Here is a 14,051-nt window from a genome sequence, read left to right on the forward strand (position 1 = left end):
ATGCCACTCTGTTGCCAGTCTCGCAAATGCCTCTCTATCTTTTCCTAAAGAAACAGCAACAGCAATAAAACACTCTAAGAAAGAAAAAACAACTCTAAGAAAGAAAATAATAAAACTTATCTACTGGCAGATTACCATGGTAATCTGCTTCAAGAGACAGAAAGGGTCTCTTGTGATAAGGTGCAGAGCAACTGAAACAGGAGGGCATGGACTAGGGCAACATAAAGCAGAACAGATCTCTTGCTAAGGGGATTTACTGTGTAGCGTGTCCCATTCCCACTCACTCTCAAAACAGCAACTGAATTGGGGGGAAGGGTTCCCTACATCATTACAGAGTAAGGCTGTCAGATGAAGGACACAGTGGAATTTCAGAGGCTTAAGGGGTCTCTCACTCTACTGGGCAGGGGGGACAGAGGGCATGTCGAGGACAGGTGAGGTGGTGGTGGTGGGGGGGGGGGGGGGGTTGTCTCTGCTCCCACTAAAGGTGGGACTTACTCTGGACCGAGGAGGTGGGCACCTGCCTGGCCTCAGTGGTTTGGGAGCGGGGCTGTGGCTGTGGCTGTGGCTTGGGCTGCCAGAGGGAGTTTATGCTGAGGCTTCCAAAGCGCTTGGCTGCCCAGAAAAGGCGGGAGTGGACGGAGGAAAACAAACGAAAGGCATTTTCGAGTAAGACACTGATGAGAAAAGTTTGAAAAGTAGGGATGAGAAGGGGGGGGGGGCAGCAACAGGAAAGTGGAATAAAAAAGGTTACTAGCTATGACAACAAAAAAAACACTAAATGCAGGGAATGAGATAAAAGAATTCTAAGAAAAGATAGAGTTGGGATCAAAGGTAAGAAATGTTAGAGAAAAAATGAGAAAGGAAAATGAAATGACTGTGCTATGGGGTGGATTACATCACAGTCAGGCCATAGGACAGCCACATACACCTTACCTTTCAGGTCGTCATCCTCAATGGTGGTATTAGCACTCTCTGTGGACTCCTAACATTTCAACAAAACACAGGGACATCCATGCCAAGGAAAGAACATGACATAATAAGATGAAATAATAATATGACAAGGAACATGAATTAATGTGCTTGATTCCATTTCAATATGTCTTATTTACGTGTACTGTGAAACACACACATATGTATGCATATGTGTGCTCTGATTATAAAAAGCTGATATTCCACCTTGTTTCTATCAACAGGGTTGTGAATCACGGTCGTCTGGGGTTCCTTTTGCATTTGACATGGAGGCAGAAAAAAAAATGTTATAAATAAAGTTATTTTCTAATGAGGGGAATAAAACGGCATAAAAACAACACAGGGAGGACACTGCATGCTTTGTTGATTACCAGACAGGAAAGGTACTCTATCTGTTTTCTGCATGTGTGTGTGTGTGTGTGTGTGTGTGTGTGTGTGTGTGTGTGTGTGTGTGTGTGTATGTGTGTGTGTGTGTTTCTGACCACATCATATCCTGAAATCTGAAGCTCTAACCAAAAGAGGGGCATTTTTGACTCAGCAGTACTAATGATACAACAACGCAAACTAATTTTCTATGTGAGGCAGTTCACCTTACAACCCACTATAACATCACATAGCTCAATAGTAGTTATCCACAAAACAGTTCACCTTACAACCCACTATAACATCACATAGCTCAATAGTAGTTATCCACAAAACAGTTCACCTTACAACCCACTATAACATCACATAGCTCAATAGTAGTTATCCACAAAACAGTTCACCTTACAACCCACTATAACATCACATAGCTCAATAGTAGTTATCCACAAAACAGCAGGCTACTGGCTCCGTTGTGTTTGGTGAGCTTTGGGGAGAGGAGCACATGTGATGGCTATGTCCCAGAGAGCTCTGACACTGGGGTGTGTGAGGAGAAAAGGGGGCAGAGCGAAGTGGTGGGGGAGGGCAGCAGGAGTCTGCAGCTGGACGCGGTTCTCACCCCTCATCTGCTCTGCACGGTTCTGCCTCTGTGGGCTCCATTTGTCATGACCAGCTGCCTCCAACTGCATGCCGCGTTATGTAATGCCCACACACTGTACACTTCACCCCGAGCTAGTTCCCCGGAGTCAGCTCTGCCCTCTGTCTCACTATACTTTGGATGCTCTCTCTCTCTCTCTTTCTCTCTCTAGCTCTATCTCTCTCTCGTGCTCTCTCTCTGTTTCTCTCGCACTCTCTAGAGGGGCAAGCCACAGCTAACCCTGTTCATTTTAATTCATCAATCTCTCATAACTATTCCTAATCACTACACACACCATATGGTTTAATGTCATAAGGGTAGGACTGCTGCTACCCTTTCATTTCCAATCTCTTTTTCAACACCCTGCTCCCATGTGCATATGAGTAATCTCCCCGATGGTTTGCATTTCCCTTCCCTAGCAGTGCAGAGGTACCATTCAATATATCTTCTCTTCCTGTAGGTTTCACTACCTGGGTTTTTTCTATCCTCTATGATTCATCAATGTCCCCTTCCTGTCCAGAACATATTATCCATCTCCCAAAATATGAGTGTTTTGATAATAAAAACACACACACAAACACACACACACAGTAATTATGTGCCATGGTGGTCACTGTGCAAGCTTTATCTGCATTGATCCTGATGACTCTATCCGACCCGCCTAATCACAGCCTGAGATTAGAGAAGATTACACTGAGTCGCTTTTATCATCTGTCTGGGAAACAAAAACCATAAAAGCGTGTGTGTGTGTGTGTGTGTGTGTGTGTGTGTGTGTGTGTGTGTGTGTGTGTGTGTGTGTGTGTGTGTGTGTCAGGGAGAGGGGTTGGGTGGGCTGTGCGTCATCCAGTGTACGTCATGCAAACAGGCACATGACTACCACGTCAAACCAGATTGCAAGTGTGCAAACACACATCATCAGTCATATGATTCTACTTCATCATTGTATGGCCCTGAAGCAGCATGCACACACACACACACACACACACACACACACACACACACACACACACACACACACACACACACACACACACACACACACACACACACACACAAACACACATATATACCACTGCCATGCACTGCTGTATCATCCAGGCCCAAGCCACATTACAAAGAAAATCTGACAAACCACATTGCAAGAAGAACAACAAGAAAAGGCAGACAACAAATGCAGCAGCAAGCACTTTCAAAGGCACAATCACAGACTATGAGGATCAAAGGGGCACATTTACTGAAGAAAAGACTTCAATAGTTTTTATCAGCCTTCACACGGTACCCGATGACCTGACAGGCTTCAGTAAGCAAATGTGACCCCTGATTGCTCTGAGGTGGTGTGACAAGGCATGCATGGGAAGGCAAGGCAAGGCAGAGTGCATTGTGGGTACCAGTGCTGGGGCTGGGCCTGTGTCTTTAGGGCTGGTGGCTATGTTGGTTTTGTTGTTAACCTGTGGGAGTGTGTAAAGCAGTCATTACAGCCAGTGCTGACACGACCAAACAAAAAAATGAACATAATATTGTAAAAATAAAAATAAAAAGACAATCGAAATCAATGACATAGCCAAATGAGATGTCACCTAGATAGATAGTACAATTGTCAGATGTGTGCTTTAAGCAGCTTGAGTGTCCTCATGAAGTCCCCATGTTTAAAGCTAAGTGCATCAGATTTTACAATGATGACGTTTCATTGTCATTCATAACTCAAAAAGAGCATTAGCTTCACTATTTTTAGAAACTGTATGACTTAAACCATGTGTTACTGATTTGTTCTGTCTATGTGACCTCACGTGTTAGAAACCTTTTCAGTGTTTACACTTGCACCCTCCACCATAACAACGGCTTCTCCATGTCATAAATAAATCATGGAGCCTGAGTCTTTATGTCAGTCAGGGTCATAGAGCTATGTCACACATCATTACCATTTGCTATTATTATCCTGACAGAATGTTTAGAAGATATAACTGTTTATATGTCACAATCAAATAAGCTGTCATTGCAGCAAACATGTTCAGAGCTGTTATGAATATTATCAATCATAACATAATAATATTTTCATATCACTGGACACAGACTCTGATGAAAGTTTATAAGATGATGAAGAGACCGACATGATCTATCTATGACATACAGTAGTTGCGTTGCCCTTATGACAGTGTCTTTCTTAATTCTTAAAGATCAAATCCAGTCCTGAAGCTTTAAGCTCAACAGAAACCGGTCGCTTAAATCTGATGCACGAGGGTTGACCTCAGACATGAAACAGGACAGATTAGTCTTGTTTGCAATATGGGACCACACATCAAGTATACATCTAGAGTAGAAAGCACAGGTGGTGCATAACAGGGACAAAATAACAAGAAAGAGAGAATCAACCTAAATGACACAATTACAGTGAATCAGCAAGATGAAACAGCAGGATAGACTAATGTTTGCATAGGAAAATTAGACCAGATATGGAAAACATTCATGGACAAGCAGTAATGAAATTAGATGATGAAGTAAACACGAATCAAACAGGTGACGTCATCAGGATACAAGACGTCCTCCCCGGGATCTCATCCCTGTTCTGTAATCACGTCACTGAAGGGCACAGATGAAGCAGACTCACCTTGACGCCGTCCGACTTGTTCTTGTTCAGCAAACTCTTGGCTGCTGTTGGGGTAGAATGGATAGAGAGGTGGTCAGCGAGGAATGAAGGTGTGGTCAAAATGCATGCACATCCACAGACATGTTAGCTCACACGCCAGACAGCAAGCACTTGAGCTCTTGCAGCTATGTCATCATCATCATCATCATCATCACACAGACAGTCATGCCTGTGATACACTAGGCATCAGATGCATCCAATTCTTGGGAGAAAATACACATGGCAGCAGCATAAGAGTGTAATGGCTAGCACATGGACTTTCCTGTAAGATATACATTGATAAGACATAACATAGGGTGCAAAGTCAGAGAAATTACATTCATAATGTGGTGTAGTGCATTGTCAAAAGTAATAACTAATAGCGTTTTATAAACTCAGTTCTAATTAATTAATATGGGACTAAACTATGTGCTTTCATTTCTAAGCTTATATAAAGTATTTGTGCTTGATGTGGGTATTGTCATGACATGACATGTATTTATTCTCAAGTGATGATGACACACTGTCTGCCATATCATAGTTTGAAAATACACAATAAAGATTTGCACACCTCAATAGTTTTAAAAGTTGAGGTGTAAATGATCATTTATAAAGAGACAACTATGTCATGTCTATGCAACACCATCAGAGACACTTGAAAATGAATATGCCATGTCACAAATCAAATTGAGCCCTGATTGACTATCCTTGACATATCAATCAGCAAATTTCCGGCAGATCTGAAGACCATTTTATGAATGTAATGGCTTTGGCATTAGACTGGCATGCATATATTATCTTCTAACTGGCCAAAAGTGAAAGGGAAGTGCATTTTAGACACACTGGGATCAAACCCGCAAACTCTTGTTAGTGGCAAAGCACAGCCCCTTTCCTTCTCCTTATAAACTCTTACCTCATTGGTACCACATCCCAAACAAAGGAGTGAACGTAACAACAAAACAAGAGGCAAAAGGTAAACAATTCAAATAACTATTTGTTTCTGAAGTTGCCTAATGGAAGTACATGTTTTAAAGTTGATAAAAACTAACAAAAACATAAACTCAGAAACCCATCTCAAAGTTAACTTAACACAGAATATCTAACTTGGACCCAACATAACCGCCCCATCTATCTAGAATGGTCTTAAATATAACCAACATCTCAAGATGATGAAACCTAAGACACAAAGCTATACTCAGAAACCCATCGTTTCAAAATAAACTTAGAACACAGAATATCTGACTTGGACCAAACATAACTGCCCCATCTATGTAGAATGGTCTTAAATGTAACCAGCGTCTATCCAGTCATATGTATAGGGGATTTCTATTCACACAGCAAGCCATGGATACACAGAGCATATTTTCCCCTCCCCACAACAGCTGACTTAACTCATTAGTCATTGTTTAAGTTCATACTAAACAGGCGCCAGTAAAACAAGCTCAGAACAAGTCTACTTTTAAACAATATGAGCTGCCCAGGTATCCCTATACAGGTAAAGCAGCAGGGCTACTTCCTCTGCTAGGGTTACGGTAACCTTAGCCTCACATAGACTCTCACTTAGAATACCTCACTATTGAGCTCAACAGTGACCGCCCACTCCGGTTCTGAAAGTAAAAATCTCATTGTAATCTCGTTACAAGCTATAAGATTGTAACAATCCCAGATAGACTTACCACAAGCTACAAGACACTGACCTGATTGTATGCTAATAAAGACGCTAATCAAGAAGTTCATATCATATCAACCTTGTTTCCAAGACAAACGTGTTGCAAAAAGAGAAAGGAGGAGGGTGAACAGCAGAGGCAGGCATACCTGAGAAGTTTCTTGTGACCAGCATAGTGGTCAAAATAGCTCCCTGCGGGGAAGGAGGGGAGAGTGAGGGAGGAAGAGAGAGGAAAGACACATGAGAGATCGAAGAAGTGAAAGAAAAAGAACATGCTAAAGTGAAGGAAAAGCTAAGTGCATTCATTCATTTCTTTCATTCATTCATCTTGCAGTGAGCAGTCTTCTGTTACTCAGGCTAATTCACTACTTATTCCAAAAGCTAGCAGTCAATGTTTGACTACGAGAGGTTGAAGTTATGAGTGAGTGTTAGAGAGAGAAAAAAAGAAAAAAAGAGTATTTATTTCCCTCTCGGCTCCTAATGAGGAAATGCACAGCAGGAATCGTACCTTGAGTTTCCTTCTGGCATTGAACTTCTTCAGGCACTCCACTGTCTCCTGTCTGTGCATCATGGAGGCCACTGTGGAGCGTTGCTGCAGAGAGAAACAAACAGAAAGAAAGAGAGAGAGAAAGAGGAGGATGGAGAGAATGAAAGAAAGAAAGAAAGAAAGAAAGAAAGAAAGAAAGAAAGAAAGAAAGAAAAAAAGAAAAGAGTTTAGGATAGAATATAATATAATACTTTATTGTCACTGTACAGGAAATTGAATAGCATTCCACTTGGTGCTTTGTAAATAAAGCAAAAACACGTTTAAAAAGCACCAAGAGCCTAGAGCCGCTGAGACTATGCGCGCCGGCACCATGTCACATGTTTGTGCATATACTGTATGGCCTACTGGTTAGCGCTTCGGACTTGTAACCGGAGGGATGCCGGTTCGAACCCTGACCAGTAGGCATGGCTGAAGTGCCCTTAAGCAAGGCACCTAACCCCTCACTGCTCCCCAAGCGCCGCTGTTGTTGCAGGCAGCTCACTGGGATTAGTGTGTGCTTCACCTCACTGTGTGTTCACTGTGTGCTGAGTGTGTTTCACTAATTCACGGATTGGGATAAATGCAGAGACCAAATTTCCCTCACAGGATCAAAAGAGTATATATACTACAGTAAACTATACTACAGTATACTATCGTAACACCCCCAATTATCACCACTTTTGTTCAGAAATTCTAAAACAATGATGTTTTTTAACACTTCAAAATAACATTTGCTAAATGAACCTTACATTTTTCAGTAGCCATAGGTGTGTAGATTTGAACAAAATCTGGTTTGGTTCTTAACGGGAGCATTTAATGCCTGAAATTTTTGTTTACCACGCTCGGAGTTATAGTGCTGGCCTGATGGGTCGCCTATCATGAAATTAAAATTCCACTGGAGCTCCAAGCGGTTGTGTACACGCAGCCTTACAACACTGTTTACAGCTCTTCGAGTCACGGTAAAATGTCATTTTTGGTACATAGCTAATTTTGATACACTTGGTGTGGGTGGTTGCGTTTCTTTAGGAGTCCGCCGTCTTGGTTTGTATAGAAATGGATATTAAGTGACACATACACGCAAGACGGCAGAAATACGGGACCGACAGTAATAGGGGGAGTTCCGATATATATGTGCGCATATTTTCATGCATGCCATTGACTACATCTGGGTAATATCAGCTGTTTTGCTGTGAGTGTGTTGGGACGTACGCAGATCCAGGGGTGCTTGAGGGCCTCAGTGGCAGTGATCCTCTTGGAAGGGTTGATAGTCAGCATCTTATTGATCAGGTCTTTGGCCTCTGGGGTCACTGTGTCCCATTCAGGAGAGGGAAACTAAATATGCACAAACAAACAAATAAACAAACAGATGTCTGTCTAGGATACACATGAATACTGTCATATTCATTCTCCATGCCACTCTCCTACTCACATCATAAGCCCCGGCTTTGATTTGTTGATAGAGGCGGTGCTGGTCCTCGTCCCAGAACGGGGGGTAACCCACCAACAGGATGTACAGGATCACGCCTGCAGTAGATAACAGGGGAGTGGACATGAGAGGCCTGCTGATACCCGACTCACTACTTTGTTTCACTTCATGAAGAGAGTCTGGCCTCTCATGATTGGGAATTGCACTCTCTAGCACTCTAGCATCGTAACAGGTGTAGACTTTGTGTTAACTTCAAAGTCATTGGTCCACCCTTACCAATCACATTGACCAGGGACTCCTAACGTTACTTACACTTCGCCTTACCTTTACAAACTAATAATATACTGCATTTGCAGTCAGGAGACAATGTATATAGTCCTACCTTTGCTGAACATAAATGTATACATTCTTCTGACTGCATTCTCCTGATTTACAGGCGTTGCTACTACAGTTTACCACAGGTATATAAGCCCATATAGTATTCGCTTCCCTCCCATCACTGATTGGCCCTTCACCCTTCATGTCTGAGGGAAACGCTAGTGTATTGTCATGTGCCAGACTAGTAACTCACTGAAAAGAGATTCTAGGTGGTGTGTGTGTGTGTGTGTGTGTGTGTGTGTGTGTGTGTGTGTCTGTGTGTCTGTGTGTGTGTGGTTTCATGTGTGACTGTGTTTAATCTCCCCACCACAAGCCCACATATCCACTGGTTTTCCATACGGATCCTTCCTCAGCACCTCAGGAGACAGGTATCCTGGAGTGCCAGCGAAGCCTGTGGGTACGGAAAGAAAGAAAGAAAGAAAGAAAGAAAGAAAGAAAGAAAGAAAGAAAGAAAGAAATTAAAAACTCAAATGGAGACTTGGTGTTCTTATTCCTGTAGTCCACTGAAGGGACACTCACCAAACCAGGCCTGCTGATCCCCCTGCACCTCAATGGCCAGTCCAAAGTCTGCCAGCTTGACGGCCGCACCTTTAAGCTTGCTAGCCAGAAGTAGGTTCTCTGGCTGTGGGAGGACAAACAGAAGGTTAGCCACCTGTGCTACTGAACATCTCATCTGTGTCATTTTCACTGCCACCCATACATGTGTTTCAAAATGGATTTACTTGTAATAAAAAAAACACACATACGCATAAACAAAAAGGTTTTCACACAGATAGAAACATTTTTATTTCCTGATGTATATATAACTCGCCTCTCTCTCTCTCTCTCTCTCTCTCTCTCCATATCACTCCTCTTTTTCTCTATTCTTTCCTTTTCTCTTACCCACCTGTCATGACACTATAAAGCCCAGCGTGTGAAAAGGTCTGCTCTCCTTAGGCCCAGTCAAGGGCTTACTGTGGAGCTCACCCACTCATCGTAATCATGAATAATGCATCCGCTGACATTTACAAGCAGGTTAGGCTCAGTGCCACAGCCAAGCACATGGCCTGGGCTCTCCTCTTTTGGAACACAACCTGTACATCACTAAGTCCATATAGTATTCGCACAGGGGCCTCCCTAATGGGCAGTACTGGTCAGACCAGAGAGGGTGTGATGTTATGTTGGTAGATATCTGTAGGCTTCTTGTTATGGCTTCAGATCCAAGTAAAGGGGTATTGAAATCCAGATGCTGTTTATGGGGTAGCATAAGCACACCAGCCCCAGCTGGTTTACAGCTAAAGCCACCTCCATAAGCTCTGACTTAGTCTATTCATACCATGACCTCGGGATATGTGTCCCACTGATCAGTCCCCAGTGCACTTGCATTGAGATGGCAGCCATGAATGTGACCTCTGTTGTCAAATAAGTAGTGAGGAAGAAATGTACTATGCACATAGTACATTAATGTATACCTCAGAAAATACCCAATACTAAATTCATCGCCAGCTGACAACTCCTGCGTTGTTTTGAATGGTGAGCGTTGTACCAAATCTGCTATCTCATTGGGAAAACCTCTGCAAAAGCTGCATGCTGCTTACAGTAATGCTTACCTTTCAAGATCAACTCATTCTCTACATGAAACAGGCCAAGGTGCTCGCTCACACAGCATCAGCTCCTTTCATAATCTAATACCCCTTACCAATGGTTACTGCTTGGGTAGTAACTGTTCATGCTTACACTGCTAATCATGTAGCATATATAAAACCTCAGTCAACAAACCCATATTTGCCCTCACATGCATAACACTAATCCGAAGATCTGCCCTTCACATGCCCTTGACTGTGATTCAAACAGCGCCTCAGTGTCCTCTGAGCAATGACTGGATCTTGTCCGCTCAAAGTGAAAGGGAATACCGAAACCACTGTTGCTATGGACTGACCTTCAAGTCCCTGTGGACGATTCCATTTACATGGCAGTGATGAACACTCTCCAAGATCTGCTGAATACAATGGCTGGTTAAGGGGAGAGGGGGAGAGAGAGAGAGAGAGAGAGAGAGAGAGAGAGAGAAAGAGCAAGAAAGAGGCAGACAATGACACATAAAGAGAGAGAGAGAGATCAACAGAAAAAAGGTAAGGACATGAAGAGATGTGCAAAAAGATAAAGGTAATATAAAAATGCATTTGAGATAGAAATCTCTGTGTAGGCATATCATGTAAAACTGCCACAGTTGTAGAGCATATTTTGTACTAAGCAACATGTTAACATAGTAAAACACTCATTAATCATCCTGAGAGAACAATACATCCCACCACATTTCTCCTGAGAGATTTTAAACACAACTACAAAACTTGGAGTTGTAAAATACTCCTTGGATCATTAATCACATTTATAAATAGCTTGGTAAGACGTAACCTGAGATGTATTACACCAGCGATAAAGTCACAATTGATACACATAATTGTCTCTGCTGCGCTGCAAACAGCCTCTCCAGGAGAACAGTGAGACAGTGATTTATCTCTGCAGCAGCAAACAGCAGTGAGTGTGCACACTTGGGCCTGATTGTGTGTGTGTGTGTGTGTGTGTGTGTGTGTGTGTGTGTGTGTGTGTGTGTGTGTGTGCGTGTGTGCGTGTGCGTCTGTGTGTGTGTTTGAGTTGGCATATCCATTCCTACCTGGCATCAGCCTCGCTGTAGTACTCTCTGGCAACAATATCCTCAAACAGCTCCCCTCCAGTGACCCTGAGGTGAAAGAGCAAGCAAAACAGCATGCAGCACATCAATACCTGGCTGTGATAGGTTGGTGTGAGTATAAGCCCAATCCAATTAAGACTGCACAGAGGATACTGCACTGCACATATGCACTGTACATATATCTCTGCATATACATATAACAAATGAATCCCCCTGGAGCAGTGTTGTGTTGAGTGACAAAATGAAGACACCCAGTCGTTGCATTACTGCTGTATGCTGTATGTTACTTGTATGCCTTCATCTGGTTTTTCATATGGTTTTAATATGAAGAATAAATATCTTGTGGAGGACACAAGATTGCTGTTATAGGCACTTGATGTTCCAGAAGTGTTTACATTTATACATACATACGTAACTGGAATATTTTGGAAATGTCAAAAATGTGTTTGTGTGTGTGTGTGTGTGTGTGTGTGTGTGTGTATACATATATATATATATACATGGCCTTCAAGATCAAATCACTAACTAGACACAGTACTAGACACGACACAGTACAGTCCATATTAGCACTCTCTCAATACATGCATGTACGTGCACATCCACACCCATACACACACATGCATAAGCCAAAAAGCCATGTCATCTGATAGTGAGCTGCGAAGGGCAACTGTCCATAAAAGACTGACATTTCTATTTGCATATACAGAGAGAGAGAGAGACACAGAGAGAGAGAGAGAGAGAGAGAGAGAGAGAGAGAGAGAGAGAGGAGTATGCGCACACACACACACTCAGATGCAACCCATGTAAAATGACACATATTATCTCCACTGCCACTAATTGTCTTTAATGTTGGTGTGACTATCTATAATTGAGAAACATAAAATAAGCAGGAGAAGGCTAACCCATATTGTGGGTTAGCCTCAGGCTAGCCTTGAAAGGCACTGGACTCCCATAAGCCAGTTTCAGCATCATGCCGCAAAATGGGTCAGTTTTCCTTTGAGTCTGTTTCTGAGCTAGAAACAGGGGGAGAGGAATGGGAAATGGTACATGGGCAATAGAATTCAGTGGGATTGACAGAGAGAGAAAGAGAGAGGGGGAGAAAAAAGGAAAAAAGAGAGGAAGAATGTTTACTTACAGATCAAAGACCAGGTAATGAAAACCTTCTTCAGATATGCTATCATGAAGCCTCACTGTGAACAAAAAAGTATATGTAAAGAATATTATTATTTTATTTTCCAAAGCATGATTTTAAACATCAGCTCATGTTCTCATTGTGAAGTCAATGAAATACTGTCAACATATGCAAGGTATGACGTCATAATGTGCATGGGATCAATCAGTCAAAAGACTGTTGTCTCTAAAATGTGTTTAGAGGACTTAAGACAGTTTAGTTTAAGTTGTAACAGAGTAAGAGCTGTTTAAAGTTGTTTATAAAGAATGATGACACAAACCAATTTTAAAAGTTCAAATATCAGTGTCAGTGCTGATGACACCATAAGCCCTAATTTGAAAGATAGGCAAAGTGCAAAGTCTAAAGTGTAACTCAAGCTCATTTTAATGGATAAGCAAAATGTATTTGCTAAGACCTTAAGCACAAACAATGCTGAGCTCTTGCTGTGAGGACTTTGTACCCACAATAGAGATAGTCCCTGTGTGAGGACTTTGTGTTGACAGACTTTGCACTTTGCCTGTCATTAAAATGAGGGCCCTTGTACAGCCTGGGAATCCAGACCCACATCTAGAAAGATTTAGGGTCTGGCTATGAGTAATGAAAATGGCCCAACTCGAGGGGTGGCACAAAGCATGCATTTGAAAATATCATTGCCATCTGTTTAGCTCGCCTCTGGCCCGCCTATATCAGATACACTGATGTGATTGGTGCAGCTCGACTCCAAGGGCATAATGAGCATCATCACTGATTGCCAGAGTGACTCGCTGAGCAAATTCAAATTGTGCACTCCCAAGAACTCTCGATTTCCAGGGTAACCTTTATACATATACATTGCATAATACATATTATGTGCCCACTATCAAATCAAATCAAATCAAACTTTATTTGTATAGCACATTTCATGTGACAAGCACAGACCCAATGTATCTTAAAAGGAAAGACATTCTAGATTGTAAGCTATAACAAATGTTTTGAATTCATTAGTGCACAATTATAAAAAATAAATAAAGGTTACACTGATGTTTCATATCAGTTCAATTCTTTTAGTCTATGTTAAGTGACTTTATGACCATTACAAAAATCTATATAATTTATGTTCAAGCCCTGACTTGGAATCCATGCTATCACCAACAAGGAGTTCTCAAGCAAGGAACGTCACTATCAACTGTGACCAATGTCACAGTTTGTGACCTATTCAATATCTATGGTAATAACAGTGGACACGGTGGCCTAAATCCTGGAACACAAATAGCTTTATCTTACTCTGACTATGATACTTTTAAAGAGACTCTTTTTGACTAACGTGTAGGGAAAATGGGAATACTTAATGAATCCATGTATTGTAAGTATTCTCTTCAGGCCTCTTCAGGAATCATTTCCTTAGGCCCGTCCCTGGTCCTCTATGTGGACCTTGCTACATGCCACTTCTACCTCCTTGTGTTTACATACGTTTATGATTCTGCACAAGTCAAGTGGGAATTTTTAACTTTCAATTTAGAGTAACTCAGATCTACATTACACACATGTATTTGGTGATGTGTAGGTTTTGCAATCATTGAAATAAATGATATAATATATCAAGTAGGCTATTTCTGGGATGTGTGCTCACACGTTACACAATTTACAG

General features: G+C 41.9%; 1 protein-coding gene across 9 annotated transcripts in view; it reads right to left on the minus strand.

Moving 5' to 3' along the window:
* camk2d2 (calcium/calmodulin-dependent protein kinase (CaM kinase) II delta 2) overlaps positions 1 to 14,051 on the minus strand; it is a 36,208-nt gene that overhangs the window by 4,545 nt on the left and 17,612 nt on the right. For 2 of the 9 annotated variants that reach the window (XM_076294272.1, XM_076294269.1), the window contains exons 4-17: positions 12,389 to 12,443; positions 11,236 to 11,301; positions 10,504 to 10,576; positions 9,105 to 9,207; positions 8,893 to 8,976; positions 8,211 to 8,305; positions 7,991 to 8,113; positions 6,764 to 6,847; positions 6,405 to 6,447; positions 4,572 to 4,615; positions 3,355 to 3,414; positions 1,177 to 1,221; positions 934 to 982; positions 496 to 612 (exon numbers count right to left, since the gene is read on the minus strand). In XM_076294272.1, the coding sequence (XP_076150387.1) occupies positions 496 to 612; positions 934 to 982; positions 1,177 to 1,221; positions 3,355 to 3,414; positions 4,572 to 4,615; positions 6,405 to 6,447; positions 6,764 to 6,847; positions 7,991 to 8,113; positions 8,211 to 8,305; positions 8,893 to 8,976; positions 9,105 to 9,207; positions 10,504 to 10,576; positions 11,236 to 11,301; positions 12,389 to 12,443 (1,041 nt within the window). The remainder of the gene's footprint in view (positions 1 to 495; positions 613 to 933; positions 983 to 1,176; positions 1,222 to 3,354; positions 3,415 to 4,571; positions 4,616 to 6,404; positions 6,448 to 6,763; positions 6,848 to 7,990; positions 8,114 to 8,210; positions 8,306 to 8,892; positions 8,977 to 9,104; positions 9,208 to 10,503; positions 10,577 to 11,235; positions 11,302 to 12,388; positions 12,444 to 14,051) is intronic. The other 7 variants (XM_076294270.1, XM_076294274.1, XM_076294276.1 and 4 more) reach the window with 7 other exon arrangements.

The sequence above is a fragment of the Alosa pseudoharengus genome, unplaced genomic scaffold, assembly GCF_046254945.1.
Source record: "Alosa pseudoharengus isolate Yale_2024_CS ecotype anadromous, Long Island Sound unplaced genomic scaffold, YU_APseudo_1.1 YU_APseudo_1.1_scf_2, whole genome shotgun sequence".
Lineage (NCBI taxonomy): Eukaryota > Metazoa > Chordata > Actinopteri > Clupeiformes > Clupeidae > Alosa > Alosa pseudoharengus.